Here is a 26,196-nt window from a genome sequence, read left to right as displayed (position 1 = left end):
AACAAACGACACAGCCAAACACATTCAACTGTCGCTGTGAAAGTTGCCCTGTACTCAGCCTCACATGAGAAAGTAGCCATTGTAGATTGTTTCTTGCTTAGCCAAGAAATGCAAGCTTTGCCCAAAAAGAAACAATTACCACTAGTGGACTTTCTAGTATCATAGTCTCTAGCCCAATCTGAGTCACTGTAAGCATGCATCTGCAAGTCACCCCCCTTGGGAAACATCAAGCCATAAGAATTTGTGCCTTGCAAATAACGGAAGATGCATTTTACAGCCTGCCAATGTGTTGTCTTTGGGCTGTGCATACACCTACTCACGTGAGATACTGCATCCTGAATATCGGGTCTTGTATTACACAAACAAATGAGGCATCCAACAGCCTGGATGTAAAGTGTGACATCCACTGATTCACCTGCATCATACATAGTAAGCTTCAGCCCTGGCTCTATGGGAGTGGCAATCTTGCATGTTGAACCTATTCAAGAGCTTTTGCACATACTTGGATTGAGACATGACGATGCCACGCTTGTCTTGTATGAACTGGATCCCCAAATAGAAATTTAACATGCCCAAATCTGTCATGTCAAATTCAGCTTTCAACTTAGCTTTGAAATCTGCAATTATTTCCTCATTTGACCCTGTGAGCAGCATGTCATCTACATAAATAATGATGACCAAAATATCCACCCCATCCTTCTTGATGTAGAGGGCGCTTTTCGTGGGACTATTGTGTAACCCCTTACCTGCCAGGAAGGCATCAATCTTGGCATACCATGCACGTGGGGCTTGTTTCAGGCCATATAAAGCTTTATTCAGCTTGCAAACTTAAAGTGCATTGCCAGAAAGCTCAAATCCAGGAGGTTGTTTGACATAAACCTCTTCTTGCAAGTCCCCATTAAGGAAAGCTGTTTAATCTATGCCCTTTTTCTGTGCATAGCCTTTGGCAACCAGCCGTGCCTTGTACCTATCCATGGACCCATCTGGCTTCCTTTTCACTTTGAAAACCCATTTGGTACCAATTGCATGTTTCCGTGGGTGCAAATCCACAATATCCCAAGTCTGATTTTTCTCAATGGACTGCAATTCATTGTGCAAAACAAATATGGTCTTTGAGATGCCATTTTCTAAAGGAAAGGTGACAAATAAGGATAATTATGAATGAGAAACACAAATCGGTGTGAGAGTACATGGTCTTTGAGTCATCAATGTTCTTTCAAGGCATCATAATACCCAGTCTACATGTCATTACACCACTCTCCAGCAACATGGAGATATATTTGAAATCATAGAGGAAATCAACAATGTATAAACATAACTCATATTTGAAGGGAAGCAAATTGAGACAAAGTTGAATTGTTGAGGAGATGTACATTGTTACCTGAAAAACACTCTCATTGCTAACTTGATGACTTCAAATTGTTTATCTCCAGATTTGGAGGGTTAGACTTCATCTTTGGCTATAATGCTTTGAATATCCTATGTCGGAAAAACTCCTGCTGGTCAGAATTAAGTGTTCCAGGTTGCTATGGCACTCTAGGTTCTCTAGGAGAGCTGCTGCTCCTCCCCGCTCCCTTGCTGCACCCTCTCCCTCAGCCCACATCCCTCCCTCTCTCCCTTGCTCCTCCCGCTCCCTTGCTGCACCCTCTCCCTCAGCCCGTCCCTCCCTCTCTCTCTTGCCCTCAGCCCCTCCCCCTCCCTCAGCCCCTCCCTCCCTTCTCCTCCTCCCCTTCAGCCCGCCCCCTTCCCCGCTCCCTCTCCTCCCCCTCTCAGCCTGCTCCTCCGCCCCCTCCCTGCCTGCTCCTCTGCCCCCTCCCTGCCTCTCCGCCCCCTCCCTGCCTCTCAGCCCGCCCCTTCCTCTCCCTCTCCTCCCCCTTCCCTTCAGCCCGCTCCCTCTCCTCCCCCTCTCAGCCTGCTCCTCCGCCCCCTCCCTGCCTGCTCCTCCGCCCCCTCCCTGCCTCTCAGCCCGCCCCTTCCTCTCCCTCTCCTCTCCCTCTCAGCCTGCACCGTCCCCTCCCTGCCCCTCCCTGCCTCTCCCTCTCCTTCCTCTCCCTCTCCTCTCCCTCTAAGCCTGCCGCAGCCCCCTTCCTCCCTCTCCTCTCCCTTCTCTCCCTCTCCTCTCAGCCCGCCCCCTCCCTGCCCCTCAGACCGCCCCCTTCCTGCCTCTCCTTCCTCTCCCTCTCCTCTCCCTAGCCTGCCCCCTCCCTCCCTCTCAGCCTGCCCCCTCCCCTTCAGCCTCTCAGCCTCTCCCCTTTACCCCTCCCCTCCCCGCCCCTTCCCCCGCTCCCTCCTCACCTCCTTTCCCTGTTTTCTACCCCCCTATCTCCCGCAGCATTTTTTGGAGCGGAAGGAGCCTCCAAATCGTCAGAGTCGGCCTCCGCACCTCGATTGGCGATGGATACTCCGTCAGCCAATCCTACTCCACCTCCACCGGCCACGAAAACTATTACCTTTTCTAAAGACGAGTTGCAGCAGCTCAAGAAGGATGTAGAGATTGAATGCTCTACCACGTTGCTAGCACGCATCTTCGGGTCTCACCCCTCCAGATCCCAAGCCAGAGACTGGATGCTTGCGGCTCTCCCCCCAGACCTCACTCCATGATTGTTAGATATTCGTCTTCTGGGACGAGGTTTTTTCCAGGTTGTTTTTGACACCCTAGAGGTTGCGAGCACTGTGCTCAAAGCTGAGTTTTTACACCTGGGACACAGGAAGATCTTCTTTGAAGCCTTTCATATTGGTTGACTCAGTGGAGGCAGATAAGGAAATCTTTTCGCTCTTCATCAGATTTCTCGGGCTTCCCCAGGTTTACCATCGACTTCTTCCTGTTATTGGGGAGCATTTTGGCACAGTTGCTGAGATCTCACCCCTCCCTGGGTTGCCATTGACTGCAGCAAAGGCAACCAAGGCTGATGGGGTACCTAGAGTTAGGGTTCTCTGTAAGGATCCTAACCTCAAGATGGATCATGTTATGATCCAGCGCCCGGATGGTTCCTTTTTTCGCCAAAGAGTAGAGATTTCAGGCAGACAGGACTAGTGCAGGATATGCAGGACCATTGGACACTTTGCCAGGGATTGCCCCAGGAAGAAGAAAAGGCCCAAGAAGCCCTCTGGTACAGCTACCGCCCCATGGCCTCGACAGGGGGGACAGGGGGGTGGTACAGGTCCAACACTTGCTCCTCGGCCTTGACAGAGGGGTGGTATAGGTCCAGCACCTGCTCCTCGACCTTCGCATGGCGGTCCTCCTCAGGATGGTGGTGGTACAGGTCCAGCACCTGCTCCTCGACCCCCACCTACCTCCGCCTCGATAGGGGGGTGGTACAGGTCCATCACCTGCTCCTCGACCCCCACCTACCTCAGGGGCACGCGACGCTCTCCAATGGGTTCCGGCACGTGTGCAGATCCCTCCTTCAGTTCACGAGGGTACATTAGTGGACTCTGCTTCACCTCAAGCTGTCCCTCCAATGTCACCTCGCATAGTCCGAGACACTGAAGCTTCGACCTTCTCCCCGGTTGCAGCTTCTTCCCTGGATCCAGCGTGCCAGACGCTCTTCTTGAGGCAGTAGAGGTCTCCGCGGCTGGGCAGACATAGGATAGAGAGCAGTCCTCACTTCCTCCCTTGGATAGGGAGAAGGGGATGGTTTACACTATTGATCCTCTTCCCTCAGAAGGGATCCTTCACACTCCGGTGTCTGGCTTGCTTCACAGGAACTCTTTTTCAGCCCTGGCAGATGGTTCAGATTTCCCAGAGGAGGAGTATGTGCCCGCTACTTTTGGGGAGCCAGTGATTGGGTTTCCTGTTGACAGCGCTTCTTCTTCAGGTGGCAGGGTTCTTTCCCCTGTTGATTTTCCACCACTTGGTTCCATTCCTCCCTCCTCGAGCAGGAGGTCTTCCCCTGTTGAGGGGTTTGTTTCCGCCACTAGGTCGGGTAAGGTGTTCCACTCTACATCCTCCCGTCGATGAGGATTATTAGTTGGAACATATAGGGCCTAGGTGGCATCCCACATCGCCGCCGTAGACAGCTGATCCGGGATCAGCTTCATCCAGGTGTTACTGGGGGTTCCATTGATATCTTATTTATTCAAGAGCATAAACTGGATTCTAGAGATTGTGCCAAGTCAGGCAAGTTGCTTTCTGGCCATACTTTTTGGTCGCCTGCCTTGGGCACCAGGGGGGGCACTACTATTTAAGTTTCGCAGTCGGTTCTCCCCTTAGTTGTTGGACACGGAGTGATTATTCCCTCTAGAGCTCAGTGGATTATTCTTTTGATTGGAGGGCGTAAGGTTGGTTTCCTTAACTTGTATGCCTCCAACATTAGAGGGGAACGTGTCCTTATGTGGAAGAATTTGCTCTCCTGGGCCCCCATTGCTGATTCATGGGTGATTGGAGGTGTTCAAAATGGTCGTTACCGTCAGACAAAAAAGGGGGTAGAGAAGGCGGACTTCACTCTTTGGAGAGAGCAGCTTGGGATGCCTTCCTTTTTCACTTCTGTGGCAGAGATACTTGGTGGGATGATGCCTTTCTTATTCAGCCACAGTCCCTCCTGTTCTCTTGGTCGAACAGGAGGCAGCAGATGCCTATTCATGCATGCATTGACAGATTCTATGTAGATGATTGGGCACTAGACAGAGGTGGATCGGTATGCATTGTTGCTGGGGTTTCCACTTCAGACCACTTTCCTGTTGTGCTGGCTATCTCAGAGCGTCACTTGAGAGGCTGGTCTGACAGCATCAGGATTCCAGATGCCTTTTACACAGAGGAGGACCTTACAGAGGCAGCCCTGCAGATATGGGTTTCTCATGTCCAGGGTGGGCAGCCATATCCATCACATGTAACTGCTGCCCTTTCTGGTATTAGCGACTTCTACCGCTCAGTTACTTGTACCAGGAGACGAGATATTCTCAGACATGAGATTGGTGTTCGCCAGCAGTTGCCAGCAGTTGGCAGCAGAGGGAAGAGCAGAAACGGCCTTCAGATGCTTGGATTCAGGAGCACCTTGCTGCAGCAAGGGCTCATCAGCAAATATTGCTTGATCAGAGAGCAGAGTATGCCTTTCATGCATGGGAGTCCTTCTGGATTCAGATGGGTGGTAGAGTCAATAAACACTTTTTCTCTACTCTTGGTCCTAGACATAGTAGAGAGAGTGTATCCCAGCTTATTGACTCACATGGGGTTTTACAGACAGAGCATGATGATGTCTTACGCATAGCTTCAGATTTCTATGCCACCCTTCTTACTGCTGATCCTGAGACACATGATAGAGAGGATGCTAGACAGGCTATTTGGCAGAGCATCCCTATGTTGGTTAATCCATGTATGCATGTTCTACTCGATGCACCTTTCACCAACACAGAGTTCAGGACTGCACTTTCAGCCCTTCACAAGGGCAAGTGCCCAGGTTCGGATGGCCTCACCCCGTCTTTTTTCATTGCATTTTGGGAGATGATAGGAGACTATATTACTTCAGCCCTGCAGGCCATTTGGGACTCTGGCGAGATGCCTGGGTCGCTTACAGAGGGTCTCATCCACCTTATCCCAAAAGGAGGTTGCAGAAATTTAGTGTCTTAGTGGAGGCCTATCACACTTCTGGGGACATGTTACAAGATTCTGGCCAAGGCTATCAGCCTCCGATTGCAGCCCCTTCTCCCTGATCTTATTCATGACACTCAGACGGGATTTGTGCATGGGAGAAGCATTTTTTATAACATTTTCTCTTTCTGGGAAGCTTCAGAGTGGGCCATGCAGAGTGACTAGAATCTAGCCATTCTACTTTTGGATTTTGAGAAAGCTTATGACAGAGTAGATTGGGGTTTATTGGAGGCACCCTTCTACGCTTTGGCTTTACTGATGCTTGGATCAGAGGTGTTTTCTCTTTGTACAGATCAGCCCACAGCCAGGTACTTATTGGTGGGGTAAGGGGTGAGAGATTTCAGATTTCGATGCCTTTTACACAGAGGAGGACCTTACAGAGGCAGCCCTGCAGATATGGGTTTCTCATGTCCAGGGTGGGCAGCCATATCCATCACATGTAACTGCTGCCCTTTCTGGTATTAGCGACTTCTACCGCTCAGTTGCTTGTACCAGGAGACGAGATATTCTTAGACGCGAGATTGGTGTTCACTAGCAGTTGGCAGCTTTGCAGAGGGAAGAGCAAAAACGGCCTTCAGATGCTTGGATTCAAGAGTGCCTTGCTGCAGCAAGGGCTCATGAGCAGTTATTGCTTGATCAGAGAGCAGAGTATGCCTTTCATGCACGGGAGTCCTTCTGGATTCAGATGGGTTGTAGAGTCAATAAACACTTTTTCTCTACTCTTGGCCCTAGACATAGTAGAGAGAGTGTATCCCAGCTTATTGACTCACATGGGGTTTTACAGACAGAGCCTAATGATGTCTTAACGCATAGCTTCAGATTTCTATGCCACCCTTCTTACTGCTGATCCTGAGACACATGATAGAGAGGATGCTAGACAGGCTATTTGGCAGAGCATCCTTGTGTTGATGAATCCGGCTATGCATGTTCTACTCGATGCTCCTTTCACCAACACAGAGTTCAGGACTGCACTTTCAGCCCTTGCCAAGGGCAAGTGCCCAGGTTCGGATGGCCTCACCCCGTCTTTTTTCATTGCATTTTGGGATATGATTGGAGACTATATTACTTCAGCCCTGCAGGCCATTTGGGACTCTGGCGAGATGTCTAGGTCGCTTACAGAGGGTCTCATCCACCTTATCCCAAAAGGAGGTTGCAGAAATTTAGTGTCCCAGTGGAGGCCTATCACACTTCTGGGGACTTGTTACAAGATTCTGGCCAAGGCTATCAGCCTCTGATTGCATCCCCTTCTCCCTGTTCTTATTCATGACACTCAGACGGGATTTGTGCATGGCAAAATCATTTTTAATAACATTTTCTCTTTCTGGGAAGCTTCAGAGTGGGCCATGCAGAGTGGCCAGAATCTTGCCATTCTACTTTTGGATTTTGAAAAAGCTTATGACAGAGTAGATTGGGGTTTTTTGGAGGGCACCCTTCTACGCTTTGGCTTTACTAATGCTTGGATCAGAGGTGTTTCCTCTTTGTACAGATCAGCCCACAGCCAGGTACTTATTAGTGGGGTAAGGGGTGAGAGATTTCAGATTTCGAGATCAGTCCGTCAGGGATGCCCCCTTGCTCCTTTCCTTTTTTTGTTCGTGGCTGAAGCTATGAGTATCTATGTTAGATCTCAAGATGACATCTTTGGGCTGAGACTTCCCATCAGAAGGGAAGAGGAGCTACTTGACAATGAGTTGGCAAAAGAAACAGCAGTTTACTTGGATGCCACTCCACAGACGCTCACTTCTTTCAGGATAGCATTGGATTTATTTTGCTTGGCGGCAGGGGCGCAGATAAATTGGCATAAATCCAATGGCTTTTGGATCAGTGATGAGGACACTCTAGTTTGGGGGCTTGACATAGGATTCACTTGGGTTCAGAGGGGTGAGCCTATCAGGTATTTGGGCTGCCAGGTCGGCTTGGATATTTCTTCCACGCAGGAGTTTGCTCCCGTTTTGGAGAGCATCAGGAGGAAGCTTCTTTTTTGGAGCCCAGCCAAGCAGGATCTTGCCTCTAGAGTTGTGGTGGTCAACCAGGTCCTCTTGGCCACGGCCTGGTTTGTTTGTTCATGCTGGTGCCGTTCTAGGGACTGCATCCTTCAGCTCAGAAGACCGATTAGAAACTTTCTTTGGAGTGGGCTTGATGGCACAGCAGATGCCTTAGCCAGGGTGGCTTGGGAGAGCCTCATCCTCCCTACACAGGAAGGGGGTCTCAATATTATTGATCCAGATTTACAGTGCAGAGCTTTAGTTTACAAGATGGTGGTGCGGGGACTTATGCCAGGGCAGGAACCGTGGAAGGACTTTCTTATTAGCAGCATACAGAGGTGCACACCTTCTTCAGGAGGAGACTGGATGAGTAGTGTTAGGTGGATCTTCACCACAGCACACCTAAGATCACCTTCGTCCCCTCTCATGGTTGCCATTCTAAAAGCTTGGGCCAGTTTCAGAAGCATTCTTCGGAGGATTCCTCCTTCCTCTCGGGAAGAGATTGATAGGCAACCCATCATGTGGAATGACAATATTTTAGATGATCATGGCAGACCACTGGGTGCCTCACTCTACATGCAGTGGTCCAGGTGGGAGAGGGGACCTGCATCATCTATGGGGTCTTGGAAAGCTTTCCGCAGGTTTCCAGAGGAGACCAAATCAAGGTTGACAGGACATCTCAGAGGGAGTGCAAGGAGGATCTTACAGATTGAGGCAGCCCTTCGAGAGGTTTGGGTAGACACAGATGATATGCCACTCACTTCCTCCATTTGGGCAGGTACTTTTACGAGAGGCGGTGTTCCGCTTCAGGTTTTGGCCTTTCGAGATGCACAGGAGGATGCTTTAGTTTTTAGTGTCCAGGATGGTGGCAGATTGCTCAGGTCCACATAGAACATCTTGCTTGAGTCTGCTTTTCAGCCTATCAGGGTTGTAGGTCTTTTGGTGCAGGGATCAGATTCAGAGTGGTTCCTAGACCCAGACCCCCGGCTACTCTCCACCGGGTCTTGGAGGCTCTGTCTCTATGGGGGAGTTCCCATCAGGTATTTGCAGTGGGACCTCGGAGAGTGGGAGTGGATTGACGCAGGGCATCGAAAGAAGAGCATCCCCTTCTTTCGTGACACGGTCAGTAATGCCAGGAGATATCAGCTCAGTAGTAGAGGTTGGAGACCTTCCAGAGTTCCTCATTGGGTGACATTTGATATCACTGCGGATCTACAGAGGTGTTTCTGGAGGAGACTCTGGAAATCCCACAGGAATAGAAAGATCACTATCTTCTTTTGGCTTTCTATCCATGGTGGGATTGCAGTGAACCTTTGGAGGTCCCAGGTTCGGAGCCGACCCTACTTGCCCTCGATGCCTCTCTGCTTCAGAGACTATTCAGCATTGCTTATGGGATTGCAGACAGGCGAGGATGATTTGGATGGGGGTAGCCAGGATTTTCAGTCACTTTGCCCACTCCCCATTTTTTATGACATGGGGCTCAGTGGCTTGGCTTTCTCTTACAGGGCGTCAGGTATTCTATGAGAGATTTGACTCCTCGGGCCATTTCGATTCGACGTCAGCGGACTGAGTCCTATTCGTTGGATGTGGTACCACACCTTCCTTTTACAGCTGTACATGCCTCTGTGGATACTTCTTGGGAGATTCTAGCGAGCATAGCATCCTGGCATATCTAGAGAGCCAGATACACAGAGGCTTTGGAGGGTACTCAGGTTCATCCCTTGCACACATTGGCTAGTATCTGGACAGACACCGTACATACTTTGATGGCCGTATGGACGAGTATGCAGGGAGACTCCCGTGCAGCCTCAGCTAGGAGGGCTTCTTTCTTCAGGGAATGGAAGGATTCTCCTTTCTTCTCTGAGACTACTACAGGGTTGAGGTGGCACTTTCAGCCTCATCAGCCTTGGTTGTTTTCCACCTCACTCTGAGGGGCTTTTTATTTATCCTCATGATTTCATGATGTATTCCGCTTTGAGCTTGCTCTCGCAGGTTTTTTCTCTTACTTAATAGAAGTCTCTTTCTTGGAAAAAATATCCTATGTCTATCACCCAGCTGTATTTCTTGAGATACTGAGGGATGCAATTCAGCTGGAGCACCCAATAGCATTTCTAGTTTTATCTCAAGGTCATGAAGCCATGTCTCTTGGCTATCCATAAGCACTATACTGGATGATAAAGTCTATGCGAGCCTGGCTGATCACAGGGTGCACTCAGGTAGACTTGTGTAAGCCGAAGATTGTCAATCCCACTAAGACTTATGAAGAGTTGTCAGATCGAGCTGTTGCTCTGGAAAAGAGTGGAGGCTTAAAGAGCAAGGCAAAGAAGAAAGGTGTTGTTAGCGACACTAAGGCATAGTTACCAAGGAACGGTAGTCCGTCTTCCTGGAATGTGGGAATGCCGCAAGCCGGAACCGGAATGACCCCGGAACGTTTCTCAAATTTTTTATTTTTTATTTTTTATTTTTAATGCTATTTGAACGTTTTAAATGGGTATTTTAGAGCTTATATAGAAAGTTTAAAGTTGTAAAATGTTAGTTTCTTTCATTTTCTAACATAGTTTTATGTCATATGATGACGTTGATAAGGAAAAAAAAAGAAAGACAACCAGGAATTATGTACTTCACCACGTCAGATAGCTGAGACTTCATAGGGATCAGCTGCAATGTGGGCTCGTAGATGATGAGCTTATGAACCAGGTTCCAGAGCATGTGTCTTTGTATTAGGCACCGAGACAAACCCCCACAAAAACTGACGGAACATGGATCACACAGACTCAAAGAGAGCCAAAAGGCCACACAGCCTGAAACAGATAAACTTAGAGCTGAACTTCCCCCCAAAACTCAGAGAACAGTCAGCCTCAGAATACTATGAACCCACAGCCCACACTCCTAAGCTTCCATCAAGGACAACAGCACGTAACTCTCCCCAAAGCTGCAGTCAACGACCCAAGAGTGAAAGGGACTGGCAAATCAGGTCGCATCAACCATCTCTGCATTACAAATCCACTTCCAGCGTATGTATTCTTCTCCTGCCCACAGAGTACTCCACGCTCATACTTCACGTCGCCAACAGTCCTTCAGATGATTTAAACCAGCCCATACATTCCTCGTATCAGCTCACGTGCAAACGATGATGGTCCTGCCTGTAAGGTAGCCTTGCTCAGCCAACTACGAACAGATCACTATCTCTGGAGATCTTCAGCGCCAAGGTCTCCTCAGCATCACCGGGCACTTCATAGCTTCACCTCGTCGTGAATCCTTACACCATCAGCAGCACCTCTGTCCAGCAGCCTCCTCCACGACTCTCCAAATTCCTTGTAGAGATCCCCCAGCCAGGTCCTGAAGTCCCAATCCATGAGCTTCATGCCATCTCTCTCCACACAGCCGCCCCCACCATCCTGAGCTCACGTCTTCCCTACGAGCTCACTGTTGCACCCGCCTTCACCAAGCTCCTTTGAGAATTACCACACTGTCGTGTACCCCCAGCCAAAGGCCTCTCCTTCTCTATCATCCAGAGCGCAGTAGTGACAATGTTTCACTCCTACACAAAAGAGTTCCCCCACGCCTGCAATCGAGTCACCTCCCCTGCTCCTCCCAGAAGCCACCATCACGTTTTTTTCTTCCAGTAACCACCACGTTTTCCAACTCCTAGCCGCCACCTCGCCTTCAGAAGCTTCTCCGTCATCCTCATGTAGCCATGTACATGCATGCTTCTTTGATATATGCCACGTCACCTTTGCCTTTTTTTACCACTCTCCCATTAAAAAAATGCAAATATCCCCCCAAGGCACATTAAATGCACATTTTGGACCTTTAGTCACACAATTCCCACACACATTAGCATGCACATTAAAGCTTGCATGCTCCCCTGTACACACACATGAAAAGACCCTTGACATGGACACCAGAACATATCAAATTCCTGTAACATGCAAGTGCACATTGACTCAGGAAAATATTTAAAAACCCTTCATGACTTAACTTTACATGATCCCAAAAACATTTCACTTGACCACACACTGGACACCCTTGCTCTGGAAGTCTAGTACAACCACATTGCATTTCATCATTTCCCATGAAGTCCCTGCAACACATACTTTATTGTCTCAAAAAACTATACATCAGTCCATCATGCTTGTGAAAGAAAAATCCACAGATGCCAAAAGCCCACACCTACCCTAGATGTGTACAACTATGTGCCTACCCACAGCTATATACAGTGCTCAAAAACTTGATACAGGTTTTGTCCTATCAACGTGCCATGTATGACGTGGCGTTCTAGTTCCCATTCCCCCTTCCCGCAACATTCCCGTTCCGACACCCTGGATTTTCGGAATGTTCTTGTTCCCTGGTAACTATGCACTGAGGAGACACCAACAAAGAAAGATAAGCTCAAGACCGAGCTGAAGATGGCCTTGAAGGAATTGGGCATTCGAGGAAAACCGGGTAATAATGAGAAATGGTGTAATAAGTGCTTTCGGGGTGGACACTTGGAAGAAGAATGCAAAACTAAGTACTGCAATACATGTAGCAAGTTTGGGTAGAATGTTGGTTCAATGTTAAAGGTCGCGAAGTGACAGCGAACCAGGTGACAACTGATACTTGGCCAGCGAATGGTAAGCCACCACGTCCCGAGCAGAAGGATAAAGGTAAGAGTGGTAAAGAGAAAAAAAATCTATCCAAGATTATTGTTTTTGTTGTGGAGAAAATCATCTACGTTCTAATTGTCCAATTGGGGATGAACATTTGAAATTTCTCAAAAAAGCATGGAAAGGAAAGAAATGGATCTGGAATGCCAAGTAGTTGTAGCCGAGCTACCAGATGCAGTTGATGCCAAAGTGGTTACCATGTCAAAAGGTTCAATCGCAACTCCTGCAGACGCGGATTCCTCAGGTAAAGATATTAAATTGAAAAGTTCAAAAGGAGTTTGCCGCTAAAATTGCAAGGGATTTAAAGGGAAAAATGCCAGCAGTGGAGATGTCTGAAGAACAGTCTTAGCCGTCCATTACTGAGCAAGGAGAATCCTCAAAATCTAAGGCAAGTGTGTGAAAACCATGCAGTTCATCAGAATCTAGCGTAGAGCTAGCCCGAGCATGGAAAATATTCAAGAATATGCAAATCAGTCTGACATGTGCTGAGTTGATGCGGATAGCTCCGTATTGTCTGGACTTCTTTGCTCAACAAATTAAGGAATCGTCCGAGCAACCGAAAGAAGTGGATTCTTTAGCCACTATACTTGTCATTAACACTCTAGTAGTCAATGAAGAAGTACTGGTGATCGCCATCAAAGTTATGAAACAAACTATACCAGATGTGATAGTAGATGGTGGTTCTGAAGTAAGCATTATTTTGAAAATATTGCTAAGAGGTTGAAGTTCAAGTCCTTTAAACCATCACCTTTCTAAGTACGCATGGCAGATCAAAGGCCAATTGACCCAAAAGGTATTTTACATGTTGTTATCTCTATAGGTGGTATTTATTATATAGCCAGTTTTATTGTAATTACCATGGAACAACGTGCCTATCTAATACTGTTGGGATAGCCTTGGATTAGAAGTGCAAAAGTACTTCATGATTGGGGTTTAGTTGAGACGATCATTAAAATAGATAGTCAAGATGTATGCATTTCCACAAATCCTCGGAAGATTCTAAGTAGCTGCCGGCCTAAGGATTTGGAAGTCTCATATCCATTTCCTTAGGATGTGGAGTCGCAAGACTGATGGAATCACAAATACTACCTACGGGTGAAATTGATATTTTTCAGGTGGCTACAGACATCAAGCGGAAACTAAAGGCTGAGCAGATCGCTAAGCGAAAAGATTGTATCCGAGTTTTTTCATTGAAGATATAGAAGGGGAATGAGAGCTCGCTGAAACACCAGTAATCATTACATGACTTGGTGTTGAATAATTAATACCAAAGCCAACACAAGAACTCAATCTCAAAACAGTGGACAAACCTGCAACTCAATGATAGTGGTAAGTGTCAATCTTTCTTCCGAGCAATTGAGGGTTACCAAAGGTCTATTTATCAGGTACAAGGATGTTTTTACATTGATCTACGAGGATTTCCTCCCGATTTGTGTCAACATAAAATACCTTTAGTGCTAGATGCTAAACCAATTCGACAACAAAGGTTTAGAATGAATCCCAACTATGTTAAACAGGTAAAAGGCGAATTCACTTGGCACCTAATTAAAGGTGATTCAGTCTGGAGGCTCTTGGCAGTAGGCAATTCCTTTTGGAGGGTCCCTAGCTGTAGGCGATTCAGTTTTGGAGGCTCCTAGCAATAGGCGAATCAGTTTTGCAGCTTTTGGCAAGCGTGGCACCCCTCAAACAGCCCACAGATTGCTTTGGTATTCAAAAATCAGCAAGGCGATTTGTTAGAACCAGCCTGTGACTTGTTGCCTCTCCCTCCCTTCCTATGGTCTAGCAACCTGCCTCAAAGTGATTTTTGACTTTTTTGCTTCCCAAGACAACTTGCCAAACGTGGCCCATGGAGCTATTTTTAGGAGTGGGATTTTTTACCCCTCTCTTGCCCTTTAGCTCCTTGCCTAGGTCCATGGAACTAATACACTAGATTAGCCCTTTTTACAATACCAATCAATGAGAGGCCAAAGGCATTCACAGGTCTAGAAAACTCACATCCCCGTGACACATTGAGTGTGAGACGGAGCCATTCCTATTTTGCATAGGTTGTGAGGTTAGAGAGATCCTTTCCTTCATTTCCAACACTGCCAAGAAAGTGGCGCAAAACCGTGCAAAAGGCAGTGGTATCATCCACAAACCTCATAGTAGACAAGGCATGTACATAAGAAGTGCTCCTCTATCTCCACCACCTCTAGTGTGAATAGCTTGCAAATCCATTGTTCTCTAGGTGTGCCTACGGCTTTCCCTGGATCCTCAGGTAGTGGAACTCGTTTGTCCCCTGGATATTGGGGTCTAATATCACTCCATTGTCCGATACTCTCAAGAATTGATCATGATAGAATGAATTTTGGTGGTGGAACTTCTGGTCCCCTCCAAGTTCGTGATGTATAGAGTTGGAGCAGATTAGCCCTTTTTACAATACCAATCAATGAGAGGCCAAAGGCATTCACAGGTCTAGAAAACTCGCATCCCCGTGACACATTGAGTGTGAGATGGAGCCATTCCTATTTTGCATAGGTTGTGAGGTTAGAGAGATCCTTTCCTTCATTTCCAACACTGCCAAGAAAGTGGCGCAAAACCGTGCAAAAGGCAGTGGTATCATCCACAAACCTCATAGTAGACAAGGCACGTACCTAAGAAGTGCTCCTCTATCTCCACCACCTCTAGTGTGAATAGCTTGCAAATCCATTGTTCTCTAGGTGTGCCTGTGGCTTTCCCTGGATCCTCAGGTAGTGGAACTCGTCTATCCCCTGGATATTGGGGTCTAATATCACTCCATCGTCCGATACTCTCAAGAACTGATCATGATAGAATGAATTTTGGTGGTGGAACTTTTGGTCCCCTCCAAGTTCGTGATGTATAGAGTTGGAGCAGATCCAACTGCATGATACGGTTGATCTCATCTTGTGGGACTAGGGGGGACGGGGCATCCAAACTGTATTGAAAAGGGGGGAGTTGATCTGTATGAATACCTTGAATGGCAAAACATTTGGATATATGTGCATACTAGGCCGAGTTAGCCCTATCAATAGTCATCTAGGCGACTGTAGTGCCAATCTCGATAGCATCCAGTTAAATAAAGTGCAAACCCTAGGAAGGTATATTACTGTCTAAAAAATGGCATCGATCTTGACTGGTATCATTGAAAATTCCATTTGTGCTACTTGATCCCATAATCACTTCTAGCCTAACAAATCCTCCAATTAGTTTGCTGAGAGATCACTTTCCCAAAAGGGAACTATATAGGTGGTGGTTGGCCTCAGTAATGTATCAAACAACCACCCCTTTCTCGGGGGATCCTAGAAGTGTGTCTAGAAGCATTGTCACTCTTGTCAGGCCAAGCTCAGGGACCTCTCATAAGCCGTGCCCTAGCTACACAAATCATCATGAAATTGGTCCCATGAAGACTGCCCCTAGGTAAGCGTAGGACTTCACTATCTCCACTAGCTCCTGCTAGCTGGTCAACTGACCTTTTGAGTTATTGAACCTATGTATGTTATCTATCCATCGGTTGGCTGAGGACAGAAGAGATGATCTCGGCTGACAGTGGCTCTAGCTTTAGTGAGGGTTGGCACCATCTAGAAGCATTGTCGCTCTTGTTGGGGAAAGCTCAGGGACCTCTCATAAGCCGTGCCCTAGCTACACGAATCATCGTAAAAGTGGTCCCATGAAGACCGCCCCTAGGTAAGTGTAGGACTTCACGATCTCCACTAGCTCTTGCTAGCTGGTCAACTGACCTTTTGAGTTACGGAACCTATGTATGCTACCTATCCATCAGTCGGCTGAGGACAGAAGAGATGATATTTGTTGACAGTGGCTCTAGCTTTAGTGAGGGTTGGCATCATCTAGGAAGTCAATAATAGAGCACTGTTTTTGCTTACTCTGATGATCCAGTTTGGCCCCCTCTCTCCCCCTTTGTGGTCGCAAGGAGCTAGGCTGTCATCTAATGAGTGCTAATTGGTCTTTCTCCCAAAGATGAATAGGAAAGAAGAGATATCTGCAGTCCTCATGTTATATATATATATATATATAGAGAGAGAGAGAGAGAGAGAGAAAGAAAGAAAGAAAGAAAGAAATTTTATTAAAGGTCCACGGAAGGCCATACATGGCCTATGGGACACAAAATCATCCGAAAGGAAAATACATCATCAACGATGCGCCAACTAGAGAGAGAGAGTTTATTAAAATTCTTTGAAAGATGGAAGGATCAATGAGGCTAAAAGAAGATGATACAATGAATTGAGGGATGGAGCCTCTAAGTGGGCATTAACATCCATGACGGATACAGAGAACCACACTCATAGATAGATAGAGAGAAATTTATGAGATAATGTAGAGGATGGGGGGCTGCGGCAGTGCGGTGATCATCTAGAAGCTAGTGGAGATGTCAAGCCTAAGGGAGGGCTGGCAATGTGCGAGGCTGCGGTGGCGGTAAACAACCTATGATAGAACGCTGACAGATATTGGCATGTGTGGTCCACTATGGTCTCCAAGCTATGGCCCTTCAATTGAGAGATTCTAGTGTGACTTTCGTGTTAGAGAGAGAGAGAGAGAGTTTATAAACTCTTTGAAAGACCGAAGGGTCTATGAAACTGAAAAACTAGATACAATGAGCTGAATGGATGGAGCCTTTAAGCAGGCATTTGCATCCAAGACAAATACATACATAAGCATAGAGACTAGTACAAAGTGTGTGAGCCCATGGAGAGGATGAGAACTGTGGTGTGGCCTCACTATGGTGGTCCTATGTATGTTCTCTTATCTATGTGCCCTGAGTAGCTGACCTCTGTGTTGTATGTCATCATGAATGAAGGTTGCCAAAATGTCTCTGATCTGGTTGAGACGAGGCTGGAGAGACTCCGAATCCATCTATGAAAAGACAGTGGTGGACGACTTGGATCTCATAGTACATAGTACAAATGGCATTTTGAAAGCAAAGCAGTGCTCTATTGAATCTCCTATAGATCACATACTGTGCAAATGCGGCCACTCTAACTATTCCCTCAACCCGTCCAATCTCGATGCATAGTCAGTGTGAGGAAATGAGGAACCGCGTGACCGAAATCCTCAAAGACTAGGGGAGGTGGAGCCTGATGAATCGATTGATCCCTCCTCTGACATTCGTAGGCAGTGATCTCTGTAGAAGCTTAGCTTTACAGGAAGATTGCTAGGGGCTAACCAGATCTTGAATGTGTGTAGCTTTATGAGATTCTCATGAAAACCTGGTCAGCCTCATGGTAAGTGAGCGAAATAGAGGGGGTTGGGGAACCTATCCATATGGAGTCCCAGGCTCTCAAACCATTTGCATGTACGGGCATATCAACACCTTTGATCTCCTTCAACTGCTAATGTAATGGATATAGATAAGGCAAGCCATGGTAACATGCACCCGGCCTGAGCTCGAGCAACCATAATTCTTGACTCAGTAAGGTATGTGGTCACCTGGAATGCTATGTTAAGTTGCAGTGGTGGTACCCCAAACTCATCCAATGATGTGGTGTGGGATTGACGGCTTACCATTGTGGACCATCCATGACAATAAGAGAACTTGGAGCCTCTCCACTCGAGCCCAATCTACCTCTGATAGATCAAGCCCCTAGCAAGGACTGACATACCTATCCACTGGGCAGACTAAGGGTCAAAGGGAAGAGGTTTGGTCCGGGGATCCTAGGAATGAGAGTGAAAGCACTGCCGCTCATGCCTAGCAAGCACGGCGTATTCTCTGCTTAGTCAGACCTGCATCATTGATCGCATTGCAGAAATTAGGTCAGAGAAAAGAACTCCCAAATATATTTGTAGGATGCGATGAGCTCCACTCGTAATTTCTCCAGGGTAAAATGCTCTTTGTGCATGGCTGCTTGGGATGTGTTGAGATCATAACCTTGGTTTTACCAAGGTTGGAAATTGAGATCACGTGTCTGCCAGAAAGTGTGGGGTGGATCCAATGGTTGTTGGAGCTGAAGAGGAGAGTAAGACCATATCATCCGCATAGAGGAGAATCTGAATCAAGGAGCCGACGAGAGAGGAGCATACCCCTTTTAATGTCCCAATGAAGGTCTTAAGAAAGAAAGAAAGAAAGAAAGAAAGTTTACTAAAGTCTTCGGAAGACCAATGGGTCTATGAGACTGTGAAAATCTTGATACAATGAGCTGTGGTAGTGGAGCTACTAAACGAGCGTCCATACCAATGCAAAATGCAAAATGCAAAAAATGCAAAAATGCAGAATGGCAGTACTAAGTCCTAAGTACAACATAGTCATGTCGATGGTCGACTATATATCAATCTCAGCATCATCATCAATATCATCATCATCCCCAGCAACAGCAAGATATCAGGATGGATGAGGCAGTGGAGGCATGAAGTCGGCAATAGAGTGCTGTCGGTGACTCAGAGGTGCGGTCCTGGCACATCTCCTGGTCGTAGCTCTGCGTCTAACCAAGGCTACTGTGACCCCCGTCGGTTGGGCTCCGACTCTAAACAAGGAGGGGATGTCTCCAAGTGTGATCTGTGTGTCGACCCTCTGTCTGAGCTATCGGGTCACGGGCTCCGGGTCACGGTCATGTCGAGGCCTCGTCTCGTTGGGATCCATGTGATCCAGCTGAAAGAACTCCGTGATAGAGCCCTGAGAGGGATCAACCGAGGAAGAAGTCTGCTCCTGTCTCCGTGCTTGGAGTATCCTCTCGCGGTGTCTAAGTGCCTCATGAATGAAACCTGCCAAACACCGCTGGTCTGGGTAGGAGAGGAAATGGGCTAGAATCCCATAACTATCTCTGAAGAGGCAGTGGAAACGTCCTCGGATCTCATAGTACACAGGACACCTGAAGATGAAATGCTCCTCTGTCTCAACCTTCTGTATGTCACATAGTGTGCATAAGTGCCGCTCGCTGGGTAGTCGCTCTGCTCTGCCACTCTTGATGCGAAGTCTGTGTGAAGAGACCCGAAACTACCCAAGAGAGATCCTCATCGAGTGGGGTAGGTGAATCTGTGTGTATCCTGGTGGGTCAATGAACCTCCGCTGTGATATGTAAGAAGTGATCTCTGTAGAAGCTAAGCTTCACTGGGAGTTCACTCGGTTCCAACCAGGTCCGAAAAGTGTGTAGCTGTAGTAGATCCTCACGGATAACCTGGTTGACCTCGTGTGATAAGAGGGGAGAGAACGAAGCATCCATGCTATACTGGAAGGGAGGTAGTCTATCCATGTGGAGCCCCAGTCGCTCAAACCATCTCTCTGTACGTGCATACCAGCACCTCTGATCTCCTCCTGCTGCAAGTGCCATAGAAGAGGATAGAGCTATCCATGGTAGCCTGCTACGCCCCGAGGTATAATCCCCATATTCCCTAACTCGGTACAGATATGTGATGACCTGAAATGCAGCATCTAGCTGTAAAGGGGGTGACCCAAACTCAGCCTGAATGATCTGGTGAGGAACGGATGACTTACCACAAATCATTGTGATAGCATGAGAACATGTAGCTGCTCCACACGGGCCCACTCTGTATCCGACAAGTCTGACCCCCAACAAGGGCTGCCGTACATCCCCGCTGGGCGAGCCAAGGAGTCAAAAAGCAACCCCTTGGTGCGTGGATCCTAAAAGTGAGCGGAAGCACTGCCTCTCTAGCCTGGCCAATGAGGCATATTCTCTACTCAAGCGTGCCTGCATCGCGGGTCTCATAGTGAAGCTCGGCTCGGTCCGGAGAAGATAACCCCAAGATAAGTGTATGATGAAACTATCTCAACAGATGACCCCGCAAATGTGAACTGCTCTTGACGCATGATGGCTCGAGATGTATTGAAGATCATGACCTTGGTTTTACCCAGGTTGACCTTTAAATCATGAGACTCACAAAAGGACTGTAGTGCGTCTAGGTGTCTCTGAAGCCTCTCTGCTGAGGAAGACAAGAGAGCCACGTCATCTGCATAGAGCAAAATCTGGATCAATGTGCCCGCAAGAGAGCAACCTACACCCCCCTGTGTTTGCATCACTGTCTCAAGCTCGTCAATGTAGAGGCCAAACAAGGTAGGCGACAAAGGACACCCTTGTTTGACCCCGATGGTACTCATGATCTCATTTGTCCACCCGGATCCTGCCCGAACTCTGCCAGAAACTCTCTCGTAAAGTGCCATGACAGCCCAAATGATCTCCTGGTCATAACCCAAGTCCTGTAGGCGCCGTATGAGGCGGGCTCTTGGGACCACGTCAAATGCCTTGCGGAAATCCACAAAGCAACAATAAACCCTCTGCTTCCGTGACCTCGCCTCCTCGATGATACATCTGAGCGTCAGAATGTGGTCCATGGTTCCATGATCACGCCGGAATCCGCCGGCCTGTCTTGCTGCTCTGAGTCCTCGACACTCTGCAAGTCTGCTAACCTCGGAGTCAAGTACTGATGCATAATTCTTGGACATGACATGTCCAATCATAATGGTCCTGTAGTTCTCCGGGCTCATGGGATCCCCTGCCTTGTGGATGGGTGAGACAGTGTTAATGGTCCAAGTGTGTGGAAATCCCAAACAAACCGCTTCATTAAAAAGCTTTGCTAAGATCGGGGCTAGGAGGTTAATCCCATATGCAATGAACTCAGTGCATAGTCCCTCATGATCCTTCCCTCGGTCATTATGAAGTTTCACTACCTCCTCTAGTGAAGAGGGTGCAAGATGTGGGACGAGGCATGTGGGACTGGTTGATTTGGGATGTCATAAAGTGTGCGTGCATAATCAAACCAGATCTGGGTGTCAGTGAGTGGCGGAGGGGACCGTCCTTCTAGAAATCTCCGCCAAAAGTCCTTAGAGTTGTTACTAAACAAAATGTTCAGTAGCTCCTCCTCGTTTCGACGAACGAAGTCTAGTTTCTTCCTCCGTACCAGTCTACGGTATTCACGTAGCGTATCTGGTGCGCTCGGAAGACTATTTTTGGTTTCGAATTTGAGTTGACGGCGTAAGGCCTTACACTCATCATCGTACCAACTATTACAAGGTACGGTTCCAGGGGGTGGTGGGCGGGTGGAGCGGGTGGTGTGGGGAAAAGCGTGAATGGCAGCCTCGTGTAGTGAGCGGGTGACAAGGGCAGCACGATCCTCTAAAAGGGGTATGAAGTCAATATAAGCGAGAAGTATGTACAGACGGCCAGTGTAAGAAGGTGAGTGATCCCGATCAAAGCGTATATCGTGGTAGGTGGAGTAAGCACGAGAGAGGCCAAACATAGTTAGTGATAGTGGACAACCCTGTTTGACCTCGTTAGCGCTCTTGATCTCCTCTATCCACCTCGGAACCACCACCTTGGAGGCATCGGAACCCTGCTTGTGACCCTCTCATAAAGTGCCAAGACTGCCCAAATGATTTCCTGATTACCCCATATCCTACAAGCATCTAATCAGGCAAGCTCTAGGCAGTATCAAAAGCCTTGTGGAAATCCACAAAGCAGCAATAAACCCTCTTTCTCCGTGCTCTAGCCCCTCAATGACACCTCAGATTGGGAGCCTGCCATGTGGAAAGCAAGCCTGCCGTGTGGAAAGCAAGTGTATTCACTCGAGGAAGACCATTGGTCTAGACCACGGTAAATGATAAGGTCATATATCTTGACCCGGCTTGCCTGCCTATGGACACTCCAGATATCCCTGCCTCATCTAGATCCAGTAGTAAAACATAATCATCTCGAAAGTCAAGAATTGATGCATGTCACCTACCAGTTCTCACGTTTTCATCATCCTTTTGAAGTCCCCAACAACAAGGACTTTCCCATGGCTCAAGAAATCCATATGTTCGGATGTAGGGATGTGTGTGGTGATGTCTCATCTTCCTCATAGAGATCTCTAGCAAAGTGTCAGGTCTCATAGGAGATATAACATGCTGTGATGAAGAGGTCCTATCAAGAGGTGCATCGGATCCAAATCCAAAGAAATCTAGAATGTGTTTCATGCCTCTCCTCCGAGGTCATCCCGATGAGAGATGATTTGAATAGTACACCACTCCTCCCGATCCACATGCTCCACCTGTCTCTCGAGGTCTCCAATATGTTATGTGTATCCACTAACTATAGGCAAAGGTTGCTCTGAGCTCTAATGGGTCTTGTCGGTATCTCGTCTTATGTATGATTCTGAGAACTTTCTAAGATCTGTCCATAAGTACCGTTTCAGTTCCAAATGGTGCAGGTCAGGGTCTCGGTACTCTATGTAGGAGGACCACCAGATGCCCGTCAGGTGTCTATCAGAAGCCACCCATCTCGAACGACTGCCCACTTCCCCTTCTTGCAGGCGATGTCCGTTCCTGTATGAGGGTGTGCCTCTCCTTTTCTCACAAGGATGTGAGGTCCTCATCCAAGTGGACCTTGGGAAGGTCCTGTTGAGCTATCTGCTTGCATAGTGCAAGGCGAGCCTAAGTGTCTGAAAGAAGGGGCTGCTCCCAAATGGGGTCCTGCCCTATACACCATGCGCCCTCAATCCCATGCTCTAAGACTTCCAAGGTGATAGCCACAATGGTGGTCGCATCACAGATGGTTTGGTGGGGGTATGGGGAATCCCGCTGACTCTAATGTTGAGAGCTTTACTGGCTCCCTAATCCTCCTCAAGAATGGTGTCTGAAACGGTGGCCTTTGTAGGCTCCTGTTTCGCGACGCCCACGCCCACCCATCCGGAGGTCTCGTCAATGGCCGACTGCATAGTGGATATCTATGCCTCCACTACTGGCCCACTGCTCGGGGCTTGTTGCCACCTGATGCTTTTTGTAGAATGCAGAGATCAAATATGGCATATGTGACCCGAATAGATACAAAAGGATCCAAAGGCCCCTTTCCTTTGAACTTAAGAAAAGGGTTGCATGTGACTTAGTGCAAGGAGCTCATAAGTACTTAATAGATTCAAATCACCATACATGATCTCTTAGAGTAGTGCCATATAGTACTATTGTCTGCAATTTGAACACATCCAATCTATTGCACCTTTGGGTTTTTTGGTTTGCGTGTCTATAATAATTCAAGGCTATGTGATGCCTTCATCTTGATTCAAGTTTGTAGGCAATTTTTGTTTACATAGTTGGATGTACATTGCTTGTTTGAGTGGAGCACATGCTGGAATGCTTAATTAATGAAGGCCGATTTTCTAGGATTTGTTGAGAATTGGCAATGTCAATGGGTATGTTCGTCAGGGAGGCCATAGATTTCTTGTTGGTAGCATTTTCCAATCATTACACAAATTTTATATCAAGTCGACATCACAATTCAAAATATTTACACTTTTTTTATTTGATGAATGTACAGGCCCTATAGTCTTAATGATTCATGGATTCCCTGAATTTTGGTATTCATGGCGTCATCAAATACATACTCTTGCAAAAGCAGGTTATCATGCTGTTGCACCGGATATGCGTGGCTATGGAAAATCTGACGTTCCTAAGGATGTGGAAAAATATACAGTATTCCACATAGTGGGGGATTTGATTGGTTTGCTGGATGCTTTGGGAGAGAAGGAGGTAAATATGCTCAGGACGATTTATTCAGGGTGGTTTGCCCAACGTTCTTCCTTTTCTCTCTTACTCAAACAAAATATATGAATGTTGTTTCCTTGTGCCTTTTATAATTTTACTTATAGCATACAAAATTAAGTTGATCAGAGGTGGTTTTTCCCTTTCTGACAGTTTTTAAGGTCATTGTTTTGTCTGCTTGGACTTGGTGCATTCTTTGTAGCAACATGCATGTTGAATGTGTAGGTAGCAATTCTCGAAGGTGAAAGTAAAAACCATCTTTCAAGAAGTCTGTTTCTTTTCTGAATTCTCTCTATTCTTTGCTACATTTCTTTTGCACGTAGCTAGGTAAGAGTTTGCAATCTTATCTCTAGCTCTTCTTTTAGGAAGCTTTCTGAATTGTCTCTATTCTTTTCCACATTCTTTTTTACATTTTTTCCCCATACTTGACATCCATACTGCTGCACACTAGTCTGAAAAAGAAGCTTCCTCATGCTCCAATTCCAAATATTTGAATTTCCTGCAGTTGTTTTGTAAGCTGAACAAAGCATTTAGGCCTCTAAGTATACTCTTTTCGACACATAGATTCCATTTGTAGTTGTCCTCAAAACCAGTTCTAGATACTTCTAAGATTCCCCACTTCCTACTTGCTTCCATCAAACAAAATAGAATTACTCTGAGAGAATATTGAGGTGCTTTCAAAGCTGAGGTGTATTTTTGGCAAAAAGGACACATCATCTCTGTAGATAAGCAATAAAACCACATATCCTGCAATCTGATACCACCTCTGCCCTTTTGTCTTATCCATTCCTCTAGTTCATCTATATGAAGAACCCAAAAAGTGTGGGGACAGCCTTGTGTCACTTCTATGTCACTGGTAAAAAGAGGCTTTAGGGGTGGAATTTTTGACGGGATGTGTAAGCTAGAACCTTTCATACAATCTAGCTGTAGCAGCCCTTAGTTCTAGGGGGACCTTAAGTTTATCCATTCTTTCCCATAGATTTTGCCTTGGTACCATATCAAACAGTTTCTGGAAGTCTATAAAGCAACAGTACACTTGTTTGTCTTTGCCCTTAACTCCCTCTGCCATCTCAACCTGCATTCCCTAAAGAATATAGCCCTCCATTCCCTAAGGAATATAGCCCTTTGGAAGAAGCTGCTCGTGAGGGCCAACTCGTGTTTCCACCTTTGAAAATTGGGACCAAAGTCTTTACTTGCGTTGTGGGAAACTGAAACAACCCTAGGCTGGGATCTAGGATCTCCATCTCCATGCTAACCTGCAAGCATAGACCAATATCAGAATAAAAACGCAGGGACATGTGGTATTGGCTAGTGCGTCACCACCCACCATAGATCCCTCAAGATCACCTCCAAGCTAGAGGTCAGGCAACCTCCGACCGTAGTCCATCCCAGGTAAGGCTATATGTCCCATACCATGCAGCCCCATTTGCGCATAGATGTCGCTAGGGAGACACATGCCTGGACAGCAGGCTCTCAAACTGGGTAGGTATTCTCAAGAGGCCCCACTCCCGAAAATGCCCCAAGAGTTAAAAGTTTGTAATTGGCGAGCTGCTTCTCCTCCCCGCTCCCTTGCTGCACCCTCTCCCTCAGCCGTCCATCCTCCATGCGTCGCATCCTACCAGCCTCTATCTCGAGCTGATGCGAAGAGACTCTAAGCTGGCCGAGGGCAATCCTCAGTGAGTGGGACATGTGGGTACCTGTATAGCCTGGTGGGATGACAAATCCATCCTCTGAGATCCGAAGGAAGTGGTCACGATATGTGGCCATCTTCACCGGAAGCTGCGTGGGATAAATCCAAGTGCGATACGTATGAAGCTGCAGCAAGTCTGCTCTCGTGACCTGGCTAAGCTCGTGGCGAGTCAACTGGAGATGAGGGGCATCTATGCTGTATCGGAACGTAGGCAGTCTATCCATGTCTAGTCCAAGGGATGTGAGCCATCTAGTGAGTCTGAAGTACCAGCAGTATCGGGTCCCTGATCGTGCCAACTCCATAGAAGATGCAAGTGCTAACCATGGCAACCGAGCTCTGCCTGCTGCTGAGTCTCCAAACTCCCTGACCCTGTGCAGATACATGACCGACTGAAACGCTGCATCCAATGCAAGGGGAGTAGCTCCAAACTCTGCTAGCATGATCTCGTGCGGAACTGTAGCCTTGGCCCTAATGAGCCGAGAGAACATGATGATCTGTAACCTCTCTACTCGTCTCCAATCTGCAGCGCCGAGGTCTCCTGCCCAGAAAGGAGCTGCATACATCGCAGCTGGTCTCACCAATGTATCAAAAAGCAAGGATTTCGTATCGGGATGCTGAAAGTGGGACTGAAAACACTGACGCTCAAGATGAGCCAACGAAGCATACCCTTTACTAATCCTATCTCGTGCTGCATATGTCATGGTGAAGACCGGTCCCCTGAAAACTGCCCCCAAATAAGTGTACTCTCTAACAAGCTCAATGGGCTGTCCGTCATAAGTGAAGTAAAACTCATCCGTGCTGTAAATACGGTC

General features: G+C 47.3%; 1 protein-coding gene across 2 annotated transcripts in view; it reads left to right on the top strand.

Annotated features, from left to right (window-relative positions):
* The window catches only part of LOC147896069 (epoxide hydrolase 1-like), a 138,553-nt gene that overhangs the window by 19,889 nt on the left and 92,468 nt on the right, over positions 1–26,196 (top strand). The window contains exons 1-2 of one of the 2 annotated variants that reach the window (XM_087382661.1): positions 12,358–12,462; positions 23,471–23,682. In XM_087382661.1, the coding sequence (XP_087238787.1) occupies positions 12,417–12,462; positions 23,471–23,682 (258 nt within the window). In that variant the 5' untranslated portion in view covers positions 12,358–12,416. Of the gene's footprint in view, positions 1–12,357; positions 12,463–23,470; positions 23,683–26,196 lie in introns of those variants that run through there. The other variant, XM_087382660.1, reaches the window with a different exon arrangement.

Source organism: Dipteris shenzhenensis, chromosome 12 (assembly GCF_047967505.1).
Source record: "Dipteris shenzhenensis isolate YYH24624 ecotype China chromosome 12, Dip_SZ_1.0, whole genome shotgun sequence".
NCBI lineage: Eukaryota > Viridiplantae > Streptophyta > Polypodiopsida > Gleicheniales > Dipteridaceae > Dipteris > Dipteris shenzhenensis.
Note: the sequence above shows the minus strand (reverse complement) of the source record. Positions and strands in the feature narration are given on the sequence as shown.